Source organism: Euprymna scolopes, chromosome 2, assembly GCF_053919585.1.
Source record: "Euprymna scolopes isolate OS-2025 chromosome 2, ASM5391958v1, whole genome shotgun sequence".
Taxonomy (NCBI): domain Eukaryota; kingdom Metazoa; phylum Mollusca; class Cephalopoda; order Sepiida; family Sepiolidae; genus Euprymna; species Euprymna scolopes.
Window position 1 is genome coordinate 4,538,914 of NC_136483.1, and position 23,412 is coordinate 4,562,325.

Sequence of the window (23,412 nt, forward strand, 5' to 3'; positions counted from 1 at the left end):
GCCAGTTCTTTCACCAGAATTCTTGAAAACTGGTACCACAGAGGCGGTTTTCCAGCAGTCGGGAAAACAAGATTCGTTAAGGCATTTATTGTAAAGTTTGGACAGAACTGGAGCAACCTCGGCAGAGCATTTTTTTAATAGCACAGCCGGGATGAGATCTGGTCTACATGTTTTTGTGGTGTCTAGGTTTTTTATAATAGCATGTACCTGAGAAGGGGTGATTTTCAAATCGTCTAGTGTGGCGTCTGTTTGCAGAGGAAAATCAGGGAGGGAGTGGTGTACCGAGTTCAGTGTGGAGTTTGAGGCAAACCGACTGGCAAGCAGATTAGCCTTGTCAGTTGCCGTGCAAGCAACCTCATGATTGTTTGTTAGTGGGGGAATAGTTGACTGTCCATTATTAACTACGCTGTTGTAGATTTTCCAAAAATCCCGGGTTCCTAATTTCTGTGCTTCGATGCACTTTCTGGTGGTTTCAGAGTAATCTGTCTTATCTGTCTCTATCACTCTCTTACAATTATTTCTAGCTTCTATAAACTTCTGTTTATTTGAGCTGGACTTATGTCGGTTGAATCTGCGGAACGCATGCTGCCTTTGACATATGGCAGCTGCACAAGCAGAAGTAAACCATTGGGGAGAATGGGGCTTGCTATAGAATTTCTGTGCAGGAACATGTGCTTCAATAGCAGTTTTGAACCATTCAGTGGTCTCATTTGCACACTGTTCCGCTGGAAGAGTAAAGATATTTTGCCATGGGGCATCTCTGATGAGCTCCCTGATGGCTTCCCAATCAGCCTTTTTGTAATACCTCGTTGTTTTGAGTAGTGGGTCTTCAGTTTTAGGGCGAGAATTTAGGCTGATTTCTACTTTTATCACAGCGTGATCAGCATTCCCGAGTGGGCTGTGGGCATTTGTTGTACAGTCATTGGGAACCGTTGTCAGAAAGAGATCTAGAAGTGAGGCATGTTGATTGTGCTTGTCTGGGAAACGTGTCGGAAATGTAACCAACTGAGATAGGGAATGGGATATAGAGAAGCTATGTGTTGCGCTACCAGCTACGTCTGTGTTATTAGAGAATCCTAGCCAGTTACTGTGGTGGATATTGAAGTCACCAAATACATGTATTTGTGCGCTAGTATCGAGGGAGAATGCTATATCTATGCTGTCTGAGACTTTGTTTATTAGGGTACAGTCTTGGTTTGAGAGAGAGCGGTAGAGAAAATACAAGTAGCTAATATTGTGTTGCATATTTAGTCTGAAGCACATAAAGGCCTGGTCGTCTGATTCTAGTTTTATTTCTCTAGTCAGGGGGAGGGTGTTACGAATATAGACTCCAAGTTCATGCATATGTCTGTCAGAGTCCTTACGGTAGAGTGGGAGATAGCCAGGCATGTTAAAATGGTTAGAGGGAATGGAGGAGTGAAGGTTAGTTTCACTTAATGCTAAGATATCCGGGGTGTTTACAAGGAGAAATGACTCAACATCATCTAAGTTAGTTCTAAGCCCGCGGATATTAGTAAATGCAAGCCTCAAGGGAGGAGGCAGGTTGGTTTTCTTTGAGTTTGGTCCTGGTTTAAACGTAACTTTTGCTTGAGCTGTCATTTCATTTTATTTTATTTAAAAGTTTCAGTTAGGGTGAGTGAGTGAGGGGGTGCCGGACAAGTAGTTGTGCAGAATACCAGACATGCAATACAAGTAGACCATTAGCTGTCCTCACCCACAGGATTGTGGCCTCAGGAAAGCCCACCGGGGATGAGTGCAGGGTCCCTTTCCATGCGCGACATGGCACTACAAACATCCCGATATTTTACAACTGTTGATGGAGCAGCCGCTCTAAGCGCTACCAAAGAGTTAGGGCTCCTGTACTATCAGTCGGAAACAGCAGCCAGGAACTGTCAATCCGGTACCCTCAATCCATTAGGCAAAGCCAGCCCAGTCCAACTGCACTGACATATATGGCACTGAAGCACCCCACTATGTCCAGTTTAGGGGGATGGGATGTGGCGGGAGTGGGGAAAAGCGGCGTTCATTGCCCTAGTCAGGAAACAAGGTCAACCACTGGGTGATTCAGACGAGTCCCTGTGATAGTACCTCTACGCCTGGCCAATAGGCAAAGAAGGAGTATGAAAGCCGGGCGATAGACAGAGTCTATCTCCTCCTTAAGCAGTTTAGGTTTGCCAACCGGTGATTTGTTTGAGTCACCAGCTCTAGGAAGGTTGTCGTCCAGGACTGAAGAGGCCTCCCTCCCCTAGGTTTAGTTTCAGAGTTTTCCTTCTCCTAGACGGATGACCTGGGAAGACCTACGGGTCCATCAGCTCTGAGGGGGTTCGCCCCGCGTCTGGGTCCTAATCCAGGTATTTCTGCGATCCCGCATGGGTAGTTAATATTTATTGGTTATTTAGGTTAATATCTCCTGAAAAAATCGGGCATTTAGGTTAGCTTCTACAGAAAATTTTCACTCCTGAAACGTGGTTAAAAATGGGCATTATTATGCTTTCCATTTTCATTTTAACTAGGAGAGGGTATAGGTAAAAATTCATGCAGTGGAAGCAGCTAAATTTGCTACAGTATTGGATCGAGAGAGACGAGTTAATGTATGGTTAGATATAGTTTTGTAAGTTTAGGAATGTATGGTTAGATATGGTTTAGTAGGTTTAGGAATGTATGGTTAGATATGGTTTAGTAGGTTTAGGATTAGAATAAAGTGTTAGATTATGATTTACTTGCTATTAGAAATTCTGATTTGGTGCCCAAACTGGATATTTAGTAAGACTGAAAGATAAGATATACTCAGTATAGATACAAGAGAACATTTGATATGGAGTACAGTTATTATTAGCAAGGAAAGAATAATTTCCTTCATTCCGTGAATTTAATCGTCATGAGCGGTTATTAATTTCAGTGATTACGATTTGTATATTGAGGAGTGAGTATGAAATATAAGAATTTGCAAGAAAAGAATAATTTCCTTAATTCCGTGAATTTAATCGTCAGGAGCGATTATTGATTTCAGTGATTACGATTTGTATATTGAGGAGATAGTATAAAATATTAGTATTTGCAAGGAAAGAATAATTTTCTTCATTCCATGACTGTAATTGTCACGAGCGATTATTAATTTTTGAGAATTCGATTTGTGTATTGAGGAGTGAGTATAAAATATAATTATTTGCAAGGAAAGAATAATTTCGTTCATTCCGTGAATGTAATCGTCGGAAGCGATAATTAATTTCAGTGATTAGGATGTATATAGAGTGAGTATGAAATTAAAGGACCAAACTCAAAGAAAACCAACCCCTCTCCTCCCTTGTGGCTTGTATTTACGAATATCTGCGGGCTGAAATCTAACTTAGATGATATTGAATCATTTCTCCTTTTAAACATATCTTAGCATTAAGTGAAACTAACCTACACTCCTTCATTCCCTGTAAACACTTTTACATGCCTGGCTATCTCTCACTCGGCCGTAAGGACTCGGACAGAGATATGCATGGGCTTGGAGTCAATATTCGTAACATCCTCTCCCTGACTAGAGAAACAAAACTAGAATCAGACGACCAGGCATTTATGTGCTTCAGGCTAAATATGCAAAAATAATATTAGCTACTTGTATTTTCTCAACTGGTACCACAGAAGCGGTTTTCCAGCAGTCGGGAAAGCAAGATTCGTTAAGGCATTTATTGTAAAGTTTGGAGAGAACTGGAGCAACCCCAGCAGAGCATTTTTTTAATAGAACAGTCGGGATGAGATCGGGTCCACATGCTTTTGAGGTGTCTAGGTTTTTTTATGATACCATGCACCTGAGAAGGGGTGATTTTCAAATCGTCTAGTGTGGCGTCTGTCTGCAAAATAAAGTCAAGGAGGAAGTGGTGTGCCGGGTCCAGTGTGAACTGAGGCAAACTGACTGGCAAGCAGATTGATTGTTTGATAGTGGGGGAATCATTGACTGCCCATTATTTACTACACTACTGTTGTAGATTTTCCAGAAATCACGGGTTCCTAATTTCTGTGTTTCGATTCGTTTTCTGGTGGTTTCAGAGTAATCTGTCTTAGCTGTCGCTATCACTCTTTTACAATTATTTCTAGCTTCTATATACTTCTGTCTGTTTGAACTGGACTTATGTCGATTGAATCTGCAGAACCCATTGCCAAGGATGTTGCAAAGAAGATGAGCTCTCTCTACTGTGCTAGAATATTACTTACGCCTGAAAGTATCCTGTACCTCTATAAGGCCACCATTCACCCATATATGGAGTACTATTGTCACATTTGGGCTGGTGCATCTGCTGCTTGTCTCTCACCCTTGGACAGGATTCAAAAGAGAGTCGCCAACCTGATAGGTCCTGAACTGTCATTTAGGCTTCAGCCTCTGTCCCATCGACGAGATGTTGCATCCCTCTGCCAGTTCTACAAGTACTTTAATGGTGAATGCTCTGACGAACTACAAGCACTTGTACCTCCTCGACGTGACTACCCCTAACAAAACCGACAAGCAACTAAGTCCCACCCCTTTACAGCAGAGATCCCTAGGTGTAAAAATGCTTTTTACTCCAATAGTCTTTGGAAGTTCCTTCCGGGATTCTGCTGATATGCAGAAGTTCAAGTGTAATATGAACAAAGATCTTGCTACTCAACTCCCTGCATAGTGCCTCTGCAAATCATGCCCCCGATAGTAGCCCCCTACTTCAAAGTGGCACTGTGTGTTGTTTGGGGTGAAAATTGATTTTAAAAAAAAATTGCCAGAAAAGAATAATTTTAGATGAAAACTTTTTTTTTTAATGGAAGTTGTTTATCACTCTTCAGCTGAAAACAATGGACCAAAAATGATTTTCATGGATTAAAATGAATAACATATTTAGGTGGTGAAGTGATTCCTATGTTTTAAAGGTAACGCACAAACATACGTTAAATGCAGAAATGCGCACATATTTTAGGTGCAGGCAAAAATTGTAGAATAAAAATAGGGAGACATCGTTTTAAAAGCCGATTTATAATAATTATTTTTGTAGGTTTTCGACTACTTTTTGACTGCATTTAAAAGATTAATGAGTAAAGTTAATTTCCAAAAAAGAAAAAAAAAAAATTTGTACATGTGAAAAGAAAACGTTATGAAAAATGTTTTCACGGCGAGCTAACTAATTCAGCTAAATTTTGAAGTTAAATAAATTCATTGTAAAAATCCTTTGAAAGATAAATATTGGTTTTCTGGGTCTATTTAAAAAATAGTCCTAAGATATTGAATTAAATAAAAAAAAATCTTCTTTGTACAAAAAAAGCTTAATTAGCCCCCAAAAGCGAAAGATTCTTGCTTCGTTCAACCGAAAGAAAACAAAGTCCTTGTCACATGGATTATACAGAAGTCCAAAATCTTAGACAGTCGAAAGGCTGTCTGAAAATGACGTCAGGTAGTTAAAGAGAGGTAGGGGCTGTTGTTTTTCTTTTTTTTAATTTTTCTTCCAGCTGTGCATTCCTATCGTGAACGTTTGTCTAATTTTTACCATTTTTAAATTTAATTATTTTTCTATGTTCCTAATTTTAAATTAAAAAAAGTTTTATTTTTCAAGATTATATAAAAGTTATGTTACGCCGAAAGTTTTACATTCATGCAAGCAAATAAAATATTAAAATCGTACATATAAAAATAGTGTGAAACCTGTAATTCCAAAAAAAAGTAAAAATATTATTCTGCAATATTTTTTTGTTACATAGGCATCACCACTTATCAAGTCCGAGAGGCAACTCGAAGATAAGAGTTAAAGAGTGTACAGTAGAAATTGGACAATATAGCAATCGTTAATAATGGGGTTCGGTAAATTTGTTGACTTATGTGGAACGGCTCATCAAAAACTTGTTTACATTAGACTTGAAGACAACCATATTGTAGTCAGCTGGAAAGCAGGAAAACGGAAGACAATTCTAAGAAAGAAGCTTTGCTCATGGAATCTCCGTTTAGGTTTAGGCACAGATAAAGAGTGGGGGAAATTATTGATAGTCTTTTCTGCTAGACGGGTGTTTCTTGTGAAAGTTTAGCGAGGAGGGACCATAGATTGGAGCTCAGCCGAGCACTTACCATGAAAATAACGATAAAGCAGAGACAAACTCGCAACATCTCTTCTGTGAGAAAGAAGGTGCAGGGAAGAGGAAAGGATATCCCCTACTAAGTCCTTTCTAGCAGCTCTTGCCCAGATGTGGCAAAGTACTCCATCCTTGGATGTACCTGGCTCTTATATAGATAGAGAATTGCATCAGCAGTGAGATATCTACTGGATCGATAGAAGGATCTCACCATTTTTCCAGTGGCCTTGGCAACGGATTTAATGCATGTGTTCCATTTCAGATCAGGAGTAAAGGTCAAGCCCAGAAGCTTGTCAAAGCATGAGGCCTCTCCGAGACGAGAGCCATTCATTTCAATTGATGCCAGATGGGGATCAGAGCGTTAATGATGTAAAGATAAAAGCTTGGTTTTAGATGCATTAAAAGTAACAAGCCACCTCTTTCCCCATTGAACCACTTGCTCAAGATCAGAGGAGAGAGAATCAGAGAGAACTTGGTCGTTAATGGTCTTAGATGTGCTACCATAAATAGTTGTGTCATCAGCATAAATGTCTACGAATGATATAAGGATGTGATTTTGAAGATCATTAATGTAGATCAGGAAGAGAGTTGGGTCCAGGATGGACCTCTGAGGGACTCCAGCATTAATACTCTGAGCTTCTGATTTCTGCCCATCAACCACTACTCTTATGAACCTATCAGAGAGAAATGATTTAATAATTGAGAAGACATTTTCAGCTATACCGTAGCTGGAGATCTTGTGAAGTAAACCTTTATGCCATACTCTATCAAAGGCCTTTGATATGTCAAGAGCAATTACCCTAGAAAGGTAGCCTCCGTCAAGAGATTCGCTAATCCTATGAGATATAACTGTAAGCACATCTGTTGTAGATCTAGCAGAATGGAACCCATATTGCATGTCACTAAGAAGGTGATTTTTGCTGAGATGGTTGATTACTTCTCTTAACACATATTCCAGCAACTTACTCAAGACGCACAGGAGACTTATTGGCCTGTACTGAGAGGGAGATGAGCGATTACGTGAATTCTTAAATACAGGGCATACTGATGAGATTTTCCAGTGTGATAAGAATCAATTCTCCTTAAGACAACGTTTAAACAGTTTTGTAAGTATGGGCGTTAGTTCTGGTTGAAGTCTTTTGAGTACTATAATTGGAATACCTTCAGGGCCGGTTGCTTTACTGGAATCAAGGTTTTTGATTAGCTTGGCAACATCACGTACAAATAAATCATAATTCTTATATTACAAGTAGTCCGTCCGGCATTACCCGGTTGTAAAATATATGCAGATTTATTATCATAGGACCCATCTATAATAATGATTAAAAAAGTTAGAAAAAAAATGAGTCGTGCACCAGAGAATCGAAACTTTTAGCTTATGATTTTTTTTTTTTTTTTATTACATTTTCACCCCAAACAAGGCACACTGCATCTTTGGTGTAGGGGGGCTACTATCAGGGGAAACATCTACTAGGGTACTATGTAGGGATTTGGGCAGCAAGATGTTGGTTCACGTTGCACTTGAACTTATGCATGTCAGTACAGTTGGGGAAGCAGTGACCTGGAATGGAATTCCAAAGTCTAGCAGTTCTGGGGAAGAAACTACCGGAGTAGAAAGATCTTTTACATCTAGGGATCTCTACAGTGTCGGGGTGGGATTTTGCAGCTTGTCGGGTGTGTCGAGGGTGTTCACGTCGTGGGGGCACAAGTGCTTGCAGTTCATCAGAGCATTCACCATTAAAATACTTGTAGAACAGGCAGAGGGATGCGACGTTTCGACGATGGGACAGAGGCTGAAGCTTGGATGCCAGTTTAGGGCCTATCAGATTTGCGACTCTCTTTTGAACCCTGTCAAGGAGCGAGAGACTAGTAGCCGATGCACCAGCCCAAATATGACAGCAATACTCCATACATGGGCGAATGGTGGCCTTATAGAGGTACAGGATACTTTCGGGTGTTAGAAGTTTTCTAGCACAGTAGAGAGAGCCCACCTTCCTCGCAGCGGCCCTGGCAATGCCCTCGATGTAATTGTTCCAACTCATATTTCCTGTGAACGTTAGGCCAAGGAGCTTGAAAGACGTACTCTCAGATACAGAGTCGTTGGCCATTGCTATAGGTGGTAGAGAAGGTTTCTTGTAATTATTGAATGAAACCAGTTTAGTTTTGGCGGCATTGAACGTGACCATCCATTTTTGTCCCCATTCCACTACAGATTGGAGGTCATCCTCTAGTGTTTCTGCCATTACTTTAGATATATGTTCATTTGTTTTCCTGTCGTGCCTGCTATAGAGTGTGGTGTCATCAGCATATATACCCATCTCAGAGGCAATTTTGTCGGGAGGTCATTTATGAATATCAGGAACAGCAGAGGTCCAAGGATAGATCCCTGGGGCACTCCTGCATTTATATCATATTGTTTAGATGTACGACCGTCGAGGACAACCTGGATTTTTCTCTTATCTAAGAAGGATTTAATTATGTTAAGTATTCTACAAGTGATACCGTATGATCTAATCTACCTGAGGAGACCCTCATGCCATACCCTGTCAAAAGCCTTAGATATATCTAGAGCTACCGCTCTGCCCTCTCCCGCTTTGTCCAGTGAATGGTATATACGTTCAGAGATTACAGTGAGGAAGTCTGCCGTGGAACGGGCTAGTCTAAATCTATATTGTTGGTCGGTCAGAAGTTTAGCATCTGTAAGGTGCTGGACTAGAGCATGGTTAATTAAGGTCTCAAATATTTTGGCAAAAAGTGGGAGGAGGCTAATAGGGCGATAACTTAATGGGTCAGTTCTTTCGCCAGAATTCGTGAATACTGGTACCACAGAAGCAGTTTTCCAACAGCCCGGAAAGCAAGATTCATTAAGGCATTTGTTGTAGAGTTTGGAGAGAACTGGAGCTACTTCGGCTGAGCACTTTTTTAATAGCACAGCTGGAATGAGATCTGGTCTACATGCTTTTGAAGTGTGAAGGTTTTTTATGATAGCATACACCTGAGCAGGGGTGATTTTCAGATCGTCTAGCGTGGCGTCTGTCTGCATAGGAAATTGAGATAGTGAGTGGTTTAGAGGGTCCAGTGTGGAGTTTGAGGCAAACCGACTGGCAAGCATGTTAGCCTTTTCGGTTGCTGAGCAAACAACCTCGTGATTGTTGGTTAGTGGGGGAATTATTGATTGCCCATTATTTACTACACTGTTGTAGATTTTCCAGAAGTCACGAGTTCCTAGTTTTTGTGCTTTGATGCATTTTTTAGTGGTTTCCGTAAATTCCCTCTTAGCTGTCGCTATTTCTTTCTTAACGTTACTTCTAGCTTCTATGTACTTCTGTCTGTTTAAACTGGACTTATGTCGGTTAAACCTGCGGTATGCATGCTGCCTTTGAGCAATGGCAGTTGCGCAAGTCGAAGTAAACCATTGGGGAGAGTGGGGGTTGCTATAGAATTTCCGCATGGGAACATGCGCTTAGATTGCAGTTTTGAACCATTCAGTGGTCACGGTTGCACACTGTTCAACAGGAAGAGAAAAAATATTTCCCCATGGGGCGTCTCTGATAAGATCTCTGTGGCTCCCTAGTCAGCCTTTTCATAATATCTCGTTGTTTTGAGCACTGGCTCTTCAGTTTTGGGTCTAGAGTTTAGGGCAATTTCAACCATTATCACTGCATGATCAGCGTTCCCAAGTGGGCTGTCGGCTTTCGTTACACAATCATCAGGAACTGTGGTCAAAAACAGATCTAATCATGATGCGTGTTGTTCTTCCTGATCAGGGAAACGGGTTGGAAAAGTAACAATTTGGTATAGGGAGTGAGATACAGAGAAGCTATGAGTTGTGCTGCCTGCTGCATCTGTGTAAGTAGAGAATCCAAGCCAGTTTTTGTGATGGACATTAAAGTCACCAAATACATGTACTTGGGCGCTAGTGTCGAAGGAGAGTGCTGTGTCTATGCTGTCAGATACTTTGTTTATTATGGTGCAGTCTTGGGTCGAGGGAGAGCGGTAGAGAAAGTAAAAGTAGCTAATGTTGTGTTGCATGATTAGTCTAAAGCACATAAAGGCTTGATCATCCGTTTCTAGGTTTGTTTCTCTAGTCAAGGGAAGGGTATTACGAATGTAAACTCCAAGTCCGTGCATATGTCTGTCAGAGTCTTTACGGCAGAGTGGGAGATATCCAGGCATGTTAAAGTAGTTAGAGGGGATGGAGGAGTGTAGGTTAGTCTCACTTAGTGCTAAGATATTTACTTTTTCTTTTAACGTTAACGCCTTAACTATGAAAACATGAAAAAACTGAAAAGCTAAAAATTAAAACGTGAACAAATAGCATGCATATTCATAATGCCGTCGTTCGACCTTCACCGGGCAAATTCCCTTTTTTAAAAATGTCACACTTTTGCATGGATTTTGCCCGAAATATAAAGTTTTGCATGGGTTCGAAGGTCCTATATATTAAGTTTCATGGAATAGACCAAAATTTGACAGAGGAGTTTGATCGGTAAAACCAATATATATACGCATACATAAATATATATAGAAAGAGGTTTGTGTTTACTATAACCTTTGTACACAAATATTACGCAAGTATGAATCATGTAGAACATCTGCATGAATATAATTACACGTAATAGTTAACTAAAGATAATCATCCCATAATAAAATCGAAAAAAACTAATAGGAAATTAATTAAAATGAATGTTTAAAAGAATATGCAAATAAACTAGATCTTTTGCAGGTGAATGCAATTCCACGATCCGTATATAACAATGCTGTATTTTTTTTTTAAATAAATCCAAAAATTTTAATATTTATTTCATACACCAAAAACCTCCAAATTTATATATATATATATATATATATATATATATATATATATATATGTGTGTGTGTGTGTGTGTGTGTGTGTGTGTATGTGTGTGTATAAAGGAGAAGATGATCGCATACTTTTTAAAGAAAAATTTGAAAAACTTTTTAAGTGACGAATATTATGATAAAATCATTTTTTATTTTTTGGTCCAATATTTCGCTAATAAAAAGCTTCATCAGGCTAGGAAGTCCACTCTTTGAAGACACTTATTTTTTTATTTTATTTAATGTGGTACAATGGGGAAAGGTGGCTGGTTAAATTAATGCATTCAAAACCAAGCTTCTATCTTTACATCATCAACGCTCTGATCTCCATTTGGCATCAATTGAAATGAATAGCTTTCGTCTTAGAGAAGCTCCATGTTTTGACAAGCTGCTGGGCTTAACCTTTAGTCCTAATCTGAAATGGAAAATGTGCATCAAATCCGTTGAGGGGATCCTTCTATCGATCCAGTGGACATCTACCTGCTGATGCAATTCTCTACCTATATAAAAGCCAGGTACGTCCAAAGCCGGAGTATTGTTGCCACATCTGGGCAGATGTTGCTAGAAAGATCTCATCCTGCATTGACAGAGTTCAAAACTTAGTAGCCTAGTAGGGGATGCCCTTTTCTCTTCACTGCAACCTCTTTTTCACACAAGAGACGTTGCAAGCTTCTCTGCTTTATCGTAATTTTCATGGCAAGTGCTCCTCTGAGCTCCAATCTATGGTCCCACCTCGCCAAACATTCATGAGAAACAAACAATCGTCTAGCTGAAAACACTATCAATAATTTCCCCCACTCTTTATCCGTGATTAAACCTAACCGTAAATTCCATGAACAAAGTTTCTTTCTTAGATCTGCACACCTGTGGTACTGTCTTCTGTTTGCCTGCTTTCCTGCTCACTACAATATGGTCGTCTTCAAGTCCAAAGTAAACAAGTTCTTTATGAACCGTTCTCCTTAAGTAATCAAATTTTCCACTACTAACGATTATTATGATATTGCCCTATTGACTATTGTATTCTACTTAACCCTTATCATCGAGTGGCCTCTGGGCCTTGATAAGTGGTGAATTCCATCTAATATATATATATACATATATATGTGTGTGTATATATATATTCTGTTTCTTCTTTTATTTAAACCAATTCATATTAAATCATGCCACAAAAGTACAAATAAAACGACTGTTATATATTTGCTTTAAAACGCTTTTACAGCATCATGGATACATGATTAGAAAAACAAATGAAAAGAGATTAAATTTGAAAATACCAACAAACTATATGAAAGTGCCTGTTGCAATGCATCCGACTGTCCCCGGAAGTGAGGAAACATTTTTGTACTATTCAGGTAAGTAAAGTTGCTTTCTGTTAGATTTACGGCATGTAGACTCTTTTGTTGAATGCTGAATACATAGATTTTTAAAAAGTGTTTATGCTTCGAGTTGTACAAAATCATCAAATATTTATCCAAGATAGAAATTATTACTATTTACTATTTATGCTGTGGGTTTTTAAATTCATGATGTAGGATTATTATTGAAAAAAAAACAAAAAAAAAAACAAGATATTTCACAATTTGGTTCCAGAAACTCGACTCCAGGTTTTTATAAAATCTTTTTTGTGTGGCGAAGCCTCGTTGATATGCAAACCAATGCATATCAATTATATTGCTATGCAAACCAATGCATATCAATTATATTGCTATGCAAACCAATGCATATCAATTATATTGCTATGCAAACCAATGCATATCAATTATATTGCTATGCAAACCAATGCATATCACATGATATTGCTATGCAAACCAATGCATATCACATGATATTGCTATACAAACCAATGCATATCACATGATATACCCACATGATCCTTAAAGATCATCTCATAATCCTGTGTTTATTTTTCTTTAAAAAATTAGTTTCTCTCATTTATTTTAGCAATGTGAAAGTTGTATTTTATTATTTTGTTTGATATCATCTGTATCAAATTACTAAAAAAAATAAACATTTTTGTTTTGTCCAAATGTTCTTGCCGTTTAGTTTGATTTTGGTTCAAGTTATTTCAATTTGGTTGGATGAATTTTTCGAGTCAAAATCCAATGATTTCTACCAAAAATGTATTGAAAATCTTGTTGAACGTCGGGAACACAAATTGAGAATACATCATTGATTAAATAGTTGTTACTTCTGATTTTACTCTAAGAATGTAGATTTAAAAAACGGCAAGAACTTAGTTGCCAACCTTATATATATATATATATATATATATATATATATACTTCCTTGCAAATGCCAAATTTTCTTCAAACTCCAAATTTTACCCTGGCATTTATCTCTATAGTCAAATTTCTGTTTTCCCATGGATTACCAATACATTTTCAGTAGGCGTTCATTGTCATAGTCAGGAAACAAGATCGACCACTGAGTGTTTCTATCGAATCCCTGTGATTCGACCTCTGCGCCTGCCTAATAGGCCAAGAAGGAGTATGAAAGCCAGGCGATAGACAGTGCCTTTCTACTCCTTAAGCAGTTTAGGCTTGCAGACTGGTAATTTGTTTGAGTCACCAGCTGTAGGAAAGTTGTCATCTAAGACTGGAGAGACCTCCCTCTCCTTAGGCTTAGCTTCAGAGTTTTCAGGCAGCTAAGAGAGAATTTACTGGAACCACCAAAAAATGCATCGAAGCACAAAAATTAGGAACCTGTGACTTCTAGAAAATGTACAACAGTGTAGTAAATAATGGGCAATCAACAATTTCCTCACTATCTAACAATCATGAGGTTATTTGCTCAGCAACCGAGAAAGCTAACTTGCTTGCCAGTCGGTTTGCCTGCTAACCATCCCATCTCTGACTTTCCTTTGCGGACAGACGCCACACTAGACGATCTGAAAATCACCCCTTCTCGGGTACATGCTATCATAAAAAAATCTTGACACTTCAAAAGCATGCGGACCTGATCTCATCCCGGCTGTGCTATTAAAAATTATTACAGATGCTAAACTTCTGACCGACTAACAATATGGATTTAGGCAAGCCCGTTCCACAGCAGACATCCTAACTGTAGTCTCTGAACGTACGAGGGGCGTGCAAAAAAGTAATGCCCCTGACCCATTTCCAGTTGTCTGATCTAGCTGAAATTTTGCATGTGCAATGATTTATATCTCTACGAGTTATGTGGCAAATTACAGCTCTGAACAGATTGTGGTTTCTGTTTGAACTGAGTCAGGTGTGAAATGGAACCCGTTGAATGTCGAGCACTGATCCGGTTTTTGTATTTGAAAGGACGCACACCACAGGAGACTTTTGATGAAATAAAAGAAACTTATGGTGATAATGCCCCATCATATGACCTTGTAAAACGCTGGCATCATGAATTCAAACATGGCCGGAAGTCTGTGGAAACAGCTCTCAGACCTGGTCGCCCTCCTTCTGCCATTGATGAGGAATCTGTCCATGAAGTTGAGGCTGCCATTTTGCAAGATTGGTGCACTACTATTCGCCAAATAGCCCAAGATGTCAAGATTAGTACAGAGTCTGTGGAAACTATCATTCATGACCATTTCCATATGCATAAAGTGTCTGCCAGATGGATTCCCAGGTTGCTCACACCATTCCAGAAGCGAAAATACGTCGAGTGCTCGAGGATGAATTTGGAGATGTGCCAAGAAGATGAGTCAAAGTTTTTCAAAAGACTGATTACACAGGATGAAACCTGGGTCCATCACTATGATCCAGAGACCAAATCCCAGTCAATGCAGTGGAAACACTTGGACTCACCACCTCCAAAGAAGGCAAGGGTGCAGCCCTCCGCTGGCAAGGTCATGCTCACAGTCTTCTGGGACCAGAACAGAGTAGTGATGACAGATTTCCTGGCAAAGGGTACCACGATTACAGGAGCCTATTATGCTTCACTTGAAGAAATTAAGGGAAGCTATCAAAATCAAGAAGCGGGGCAAGATCAGCAAAGTTACCCTCCTCCTGCAGGACAACGCTCCGGTTTACAACTCGCATATCACCAGAGAAGCACAGGCGCGTGGTTATGAAACCTTCCCTCATCCTCCCTACTCTCCTGACCTTGCACCCTCTGACTTTTACCTCTTCCCAGCCATGAAGTTGTTTTTGAAAGGAAAGCGTTTCCCAGATGATGCAGCCTTGATTTCTGAAGTCACGTCGTGGTTGGAGGAACAACCTGGGGTGTTCTACAAAAACGGTCACCAGAGCTGCATCAAACGATGGGAGAAATGCATAACTCTGGGTGGTTCCTATGTAGAGAAAGACTAATAACTGTACCAAACTTCGTTGCTCTACTGCTATAGGAAGTGGGTCAGAGGCATTACTTATTGCACGCCTCTCGTATATACCATTCACTGGACAAAGCAGGGGAGAGTAGAGCGGTAGCTCTAGATATATCTAAGGCTTCTGACAGGGTATGGCATGAGGGTCTTCTCAGGAAAATCAGATCATATAGTATCATTGGAAGAATACTTAACATAATTAAATCCTTCTTAAATAAGAGGAAAATCCAGGTTGTCCTCGGCGGTCTTTCATCTAAACAATATGATATAAATGCGGGAGTATCCCAGGGGTCTATCTTTGGACCTCTATTATTCCTAATATTCATAAATGACCTCCCTGACAAAATTGTCTGTGAGATGGGTATGTATGCTGATGACACCACGCTCTATAATAGACACGACAGGAAAACAAATGAACACATATCTAAAGAAATGGCAGAAGCACTAGAGGATGACCTCCAATCTGTAGTGGAATGGGGATATAAATGGATGGTCACATTCAATGCTGCCAAGACTAAACTCGTTTCCTTCAATAATTACAAGAAACCTTCTCTACCACCAATAGCAATGGCCAATTACTCTTTATGTGAAAGTACATCTTTTAAACTCCCCGGCCTAACGTTCACAGAAAACATGAGTTGGAACAATTACACTGAGGGCATTGCCAGGACCGCTACGTAGAAGGTAGGTTCTCTCTACTGTCCCATCGATGAAATGTTGCGTCCCTCTGCCTATTCTACAAATACTTTAACTCTGTGTTTATGTGTATTTAACAAACATGTTTTAGAAAGTAGTAGTAATCTCTCGTTTGATTATGTCTTATTTTTTCAATATTGTCGGGACTTTTTTTGTATTAAAATTTGAATAATAATATGCTTCATATGTATTTTCGATTCTTCGTCAAATCATTAAAAATAAATGAACAAAAAAACGTGAGAAAAAAAGAAAATCATTTCCAAAGACAAGAACACGCGCATAAAATCAATTAGACTCAAAAGAACTAACTCATTATTTCCAATAAAGACGTTATCAATTTAAATTAACATCACAGGATAATTGTCTACGTTAAACATTTTAAAATGTTGTAACTGGTTTAATGTGTAATAGTAGTAATTCTAGGTTGTTAGGTTTTAATGAAAATGGCTTCCAGTATTTTTAATATTTGAAATTGGTTTTGGAATGTATTGTTTTCAATTTTCCGTCCGTTCTTCTTGCTTGACTGAGTTTATCTCTTTGTAGTAAATGATTTTGCTGTTTGGTTAGCCAGTACTGTCTCCGGTTTGTGTTTGTATCATTTGTCAGCATATTCGAGGTGCAGGCACGACCTGACACAATCCCGAGCAACAGCTACTAGAGCTACCTCAGCAGTTATTCGCTGAACGACTCTGGTCTTGTCTTTTTGTATCTTTTGGACGAACTCATTTCTCGCCATAGGTAGGCCCGACTAAGACACTGACATACAAGTCTTGAGCACTTTTGCGCCTGCCCGTCATATATTCCTTTTGGATTAGTTTGCGACATTAAATTATTATCTGGTTTATCGTTTCGTCTCTTTGCCTACAGGGCCTGTATTTGCTGTTTTCCTGTGTTTTATCTATTTTAGCTTTATGTGTGGTTAGTTTTAATCGCATTTTTCCGTGAGTTTATTATTATTATTATTATTATTATTATTATTGTTGTTGTTGTTGTTGTTGTTGTTGTTGTTGTTGTTGGTAGTGTTGTTGGTAGTGTTGTTGTTGTTGTTGTTGGCTCACAAGGAGCTTTCACATGGGCCATCAAAGATCTCATTGAATACAGCCTGTGGTGTTCCCTGGAAGCTGAGTGACAACGTCTCTCCAGATTTTCTAGTACTCTCTACCTCTTTTTATAGTATTTGCAAATGAATTTGCATTATCGCAACAGCTGCTTTCCATTGATTTCTCGTTGCCAGTGGCCATTGGTTTTTACTGGAATTTGAGTGGCAATAAGCCTCCCCAAGGTCCCAGTTCTCTTTGCACTTATACAGTGGAGGTCTGGTCAGTACTCACTCCTCGGGCTTTTTTTCTTCCTTGACTACTTGGCTATTTGGTCTCAATTTTTTTTTTTTTTTGGGGGGAATGCAGTAATGGGAGATGGACGTGGGGTTAGAGAACATAGGTATGCAGTTTCAATGTTCTTGGTTCCATGTAACGCTTCATGTTTTATCTCTGTGGCAGTTATTATTATTATTATTATTATTATTATTATTAGTAGTAGTAGTAGTAGTAGTAGTAGTAATATTATTTTATTTTATTTGCAGGTGACATCATGGCCACTATTCTCTATTATATGCCGAGTATTGTGCTACAACCAACCGATTCCTGCGAGCAACGTGTATCAAAGCTTTCCTTTTGCGTCTTCACAAATCAATACATAACATTCCTACAAAAGAATGCATATAACTGGAAACTTATACGTTCTAAAAGATTTGGTAAATACTTAAGTTTAATAGCGATTAATCAAAGAACTAGCTCTATAAAAAATACATAGAAGTGATACTCTACACCATATAATTGTGTTATATGCATTAAGGGTTTCAGATCTCTTAGTAAGCAACACGTTTGCCATTCATCAAATATACATGTATGACCATGAAAGAAAGAGATATACAAAGATGTTATCAGAAGATTAAAATGGTTAATTGCTGAAAGTGGTTCACATAAAGATATAGCCAACAGTTAAAGCAGTCTGGTACAACTATGGTGTACACTACTCCATGTGTAACCTTTTTTATGACAAAAAATATTAAGGTATCTGACCTTCGAGCTAAGATCCAAGTGTAGTTTTCATATCTCAATGACTTTTATATATCCCATATTTAACCCTTTATGAGCTGAATTATGATGTAGATTAAAAAATATTTATTGTTAATTTTAAATGGCGGGATACTGAATGTAAGCAATGGATAATTGCAATCTGCAGGTATCTGGCAACTACCCAGATACTGAACTAATACGTACAAGGCGTGTTTAAATCAATTTCTACTTTATTTATGCCGTTCTATTTATTTACGACTGAAAGAATTAGTTCAATCAGGTCATAAAGGGTTAATTTAATTAAAAAAAAAATTACACGCACAATGTACATACTCTTTACACATTTAAAACGTTTTGATGTTTTTTTTAATTAGATTTAACAGTGTGAATGCGGTATTGTGGTGAAAGCTGCCGGATGAGAATAATCTTAAAGTTTTGTAGACGAATAGAAAGACCCTCGACCTCCAAATTTCTTACGGCTTCATGCCTAAATTTGTTGTGAATCATATTGATTTATATTTCTTTTAATGTTTTCTTTATTGAAATGTATATTTAATTTGAGTTTCAATAAACTAAATATATAAGATCAGAGTAGTATCTGTTCTGATACTGCACTTATATTAGTCTGTCCTCAGTCAATGTAGGAGAAACCCATATACACCAAGGCATTTTGTATTTTTGCAACTGGCAGAGTGCTCCTTTTTAAGAAACTAGTTTTCTCTCCACATTAAAAACGGTCTTGCTTTGGTAGGGAAGCAAATAAATACCATTAAACGAACAATTCACACACGTTGTTTGCGACAAACGCGTGCACTTTTGAGGTTTTTCCAGTGATCTATCAAAAATAAATCTAATAATAATTTTTTTTATACATACGTGCACGGTTGCTGACCTTTTATTCTGTTTTATCGTCGCTTTTTCATGTATAAGCCGTGACTCGTAATAATCGTTCTACTCAAAATGAAACTACTCATGCATGGAAAACAATTGAGGCTTATAAGCGTCCAAAGGTTTTATTCAAAGTTTTAATTACTTCTTATTTAATTTACTTACTTAGCCTTAAATAAAAGGCCAAATGGACAGAGTCTTGAGAAAATATTCACATAGATCTCTATATTATCGAGCATGTCTCGTTTATTTCCTGATTCAAACTGCTAAAAACTGTTCTGTCACACGAACACGTGATCATATCTCTCTAAAAATTCAACACCACATTAAAGCGGAAGAATTTTCTTTCATTTCGCTTTGCTGGGTTATATTGACTAAATTAATTGCTGGGTTATATTGCCAGAATTAATTAAAATATCCGTTGATTATTATATCCGTTAATTATTGAGTACTATCTTCATTAATTCAATTCTCCATTAATGACTATATCCATTAAATAATATATACTTTAATTAATATTTCAATTACATACTATCTCTGACGATAACATATTTATTAAATACTATCTCCATTAATTACTAATTCCATTAAATACTATTTCCATTAATTACTCTTTCCATTAAATACTATCTCGATTAATTACTATTTCTATTAATTACTATCTCTATTACTTACTATATCCATTAAATATTATATCAATTAAGCAAAACTATAGCATCTAAACCTGATAACATTACCACTATACCAATGTATTGATTAAAAATTAAAAATAAACTTAGAGGAATGTACAAAATGTAAAACGATTTTTTAAAATTTTGATCCATTTTTGACCCATTAAAACTATTTTAACCATTAAAACTATTTTAACCATTAAAACTATTTAAACCATTAAAATATTTAAACCATTAAAACTATTTTAACCATCAAAACTATTTAAACCAGCTAACGATCCATAAAAGAACAGACTATAAAAAATCCAATCATTTGAGGCCCCTAGCGCCGCTCTGCGAGTTTTAGTTTCAGAAGAGATAGTTTAAAAATATGGATACAGACACACAGACAGACAGACAGACGGACGGACAGACTGTCAGACAGAAATATAGCTTTTATATATTACATTTACTAAGTTTATATACAAAACTTTTACAATTATTATGATTACATTTTTTTTCAATACATTTCATTTCTTATTGCAGGTTACCAAAGTGTGCAAAAATGCCACGAAAGTAGCGGATCATATGATAGAAGTAGTGTCTGGTAAGAATGCACTGATACATTTTAATTTTTTTTTCAATTGTTTTACAGTTATTTATTCTTATTACTGTGTCTTATCTATTCAACCTTTACTAATAAAAACAGGGTTACTTGGCGTCGTCTAGGTTTGCACTTTCCGTTTAGTATGTAAATTACAGAAGATATAAATAAAACGACACAAGAACATTGCCAAGTCTGCCGCTAGAAAATCACTCACACCATCTATATCTTTACAAAGCCACAATCTGCCTATCCATGTTGTACTGTTGTAACATATGGGTTGGTGCATCTACAACTAATTGAGAAAGCCCGCATGACAGGCGAAACGTATATATATATATATATATATATATATATATATATATATATATATATATATATATATATATAACTGAGTGCGTTAGAGGAAAAGAGTGAGCTCAATTCTATAAGAGGAGACTTATCTGGACAACATAAAGCTCAACAAGTATCATTGGAGCTTCTATAGGAGAACAATAGGAATGGGAAATGAAGTCACAAAAACTATATATTGGTAAATATAGATTGGTTCATATATTCAATTAGGGAATACAAACAATTAGTTGGAGGATAGAAGGGACTCTTTAGGCCAAGGCATTTCGAAGCCTAATTCTTTTCATCAGAAGAGTAGAGAAGATGCTAGGTAACATAGTGGAGATGCGGCGTTGTGCGTGGGATTCATTAGGAACGAAATAGATGAAATAAAAATATCAAATAATAATCTATAATTTTATTTGATCTGTTTGTATTCCCTTATTGAATAAATGAACAAACCTATATCCACCAATATATAGTTTTGTGACTTAATTTCATATATATATATATATATATATATATATATATATATATATATATATATATATATATATATATATATATATATATATACTGCTAGGTGCACCTACTAGGCGTCGTGAATCCTTTTACTTTTATTTTTGTTTCGCTTTTTTACATTTATTCAGAGAATCAAGGTATATTATAGGATATTATAGAATACGAAGATCTACTGCGATAAAAGCTAAATTTAAAGTGGGTAAGTCTAAAGCGAAATTTGGACGACTGGGTGTTTGTAAGAATTACATTTCATATTTCTACATGTTGGTATGGTCGGGGAAACAGGAAGTAAAAGAAGGAAATTACAAACCCAAGAAAAGCTTTTTCTTTTTCCGTTATCTAAAATCTGAAAATGATCTTTGAATAATGTTCTCTTTTTGATAGGAAAATTGCGCCATAGAGGTATGATAAGATATTAACAAGGATATCCGGCGTTGGCGGGAACAAAAAAATAATTATTAGAGTAGTACATCACGGGGAAAATATTAAAAAAAAAAAAAACTACTTAGAAAAATCTACACGTGTAATGTACGAACCCATAATGTAATGCTGCAAAGCAATAAAATGGAGATAACTTCTTGTGTAACAGGAGTTACGGCCCCTTGGAACACCCGGAGTTTTACTATCTGAAAATCTACAAACAGAAATGTATGCTCGTTTTTCTGTATCCTTTTTAATCAAGACCCATCCTGCTATCTCACTATGATAGTAATCGATACTTAGCACATATCAATCACTTCATATACCAAATACGACACCCATCACCATCATCATGAGTAATTTAGCTTTTGCGAAAATATGTCCACAGATTAGGGTTTTACGGTAGTTTGAAGATAAAAATGTGTTTAGAAAATTTGTAAAAAATTGGAGTTGGAATTGTATCGGAAGGGGATTTAGAACAGAATTGGTAATCGAAACCAGAAAAAAATATTGGAATTTATCCACCAGTAAAAAAGAACGGTGGAAGGCAATGAAGTATACACTCTTTGTGGGGAAACAGGGCAGAGAACAGAGCCATCAAGAAAAAGTGAAATATTTTTGGAAAGATAATTCAGTTAAAGAACATAAAAAATTCGGTTTACAATAAAATCAATCGAACGTCTTTAAATCCATGAAGGCGTTTAGAAAATATTGACATATTATTATATTGCTATAGTTGTTGTAAGTTACCAAAATAATATTTACGTTTTTCTCATAGACAATTGAACATAGTTGACCAGGGTAAATCTATGTTAAAATTATATAGAGAACTGATGTCTTCACCACAGCTAAAAATTAAACAATCAAGTTCTTTTTATTTTTAGATAGGATGTTTTTGTTGCATAATTGGTTATATTAGAAGGGATCTGTTAGAAGTACATTCATTACTGTACATTGTGTTCTTATCAATGTTCTTCTTATGTGGGTGGGTGTGTGATTCTTCTAAAGTCTTTTTTTTTTTGCCTTGCCTAGGGATGTTTCCGATGACGTGTATGCGCAAACAAATGCAATGCAAACATACCTGAATTTGCCTTGGCCAGCGATGATATTCTCTCCTTCGCTGGTTCTCCATCTTGCTGGGAGTCGGGTCACTGCAGACAGATTCATTGATGAACAAACAAGATGGACTTGAAATTTCAATCTTTATTCAAGGCAAATTCTACATCTCGGATCCTGGTTGTCGGGAGGCACCCAAATTCCCGTCCGCTTAATCTGGCACCTAGACCCTCTCTCAACCGTCTCATCATCACCGGAAGTTACCCAGAATTCAGTGTCACCTTCCAATTTCCGGTGCACTCTATCTGAGCCACTCAAGGTGACTGAGTTTGACAGCTGTCAAAACTAACCCTGCTAAACTATTTAATGAGAAAATAAACATTCTTATTTTCTTTATTTCTAAAAGCTAATGAGAAAATAAACATTCTTATTTTCTTTATTTCTAAAAACTACCTAGATAGTCTTTATTTCTAAAAACTACCTAGATAGCATTTAAGCTGGGACTCCCAATACAACATTTTTTTTGTTTGTTTGTTTTTTATAGAGCAGGCGAACTTTAAATTAAAATAAACCACAGAAAAATATATTTATTATACAAATTTGTGATTTATTCCAAAGATTAAGTTTTGTCATTTATAATTTAAATATAATTTCGAATATACGCGGCTATCGCGTATATGGCGTAGTCTAGAGGTCCAATTTTCACAAGTCTATGCATTAAATTGGACTGCATTTCGTCAAGAACGGGTCGACTTACAAGATAAGTGGTCAAATGTGTTTGGTTTAACAACGTAGACATGGGACTTTACATATCCCAACAGAATATACTTATCCTACCAAATCAGGCTGTCTGAAGATATTGGCTTCCTGAGATGAAATGATACGTTTTTGTTTTTCTACTTCCTTTTGCAAAACTTTATTATGTTCTGCAAAACTTTATTATGTTCTGCAAAACTT

General features: G+C 37.2%; 1 protein-coding gene across 1 annotated transcript in view; it reads left to right on the forward strand.

Moving 5' to 3' along the window:
• The window catches only part of LOC145288327 (CD109 antigen-like), a 252,965-nt gene that overhangs the window by 167,527 nt on the left and 62,026 nt on the right, over nucleotides 1–23,412 (forward strand). Inside the window, exons 23-25 of the mRNA XM_080136322.1 lie at nucleotides 12,134–12,266; nucleotides 17,490–17,660; nucleotides 20,070–20,130. Of these exons, the coding sequence (XP_079992448.1) occupies nucleotides 12,134–12,266; nucleotides 17,490–17,660; nucleotides 20,070–20,130 (365 nt within the window). The remainder of the gene's footprint in view (nucleotides 1–12,133; nucleotides 12,267–17,489; nucleotides 17,661–20,069; nucleotides 20,131–23,412) is intronic.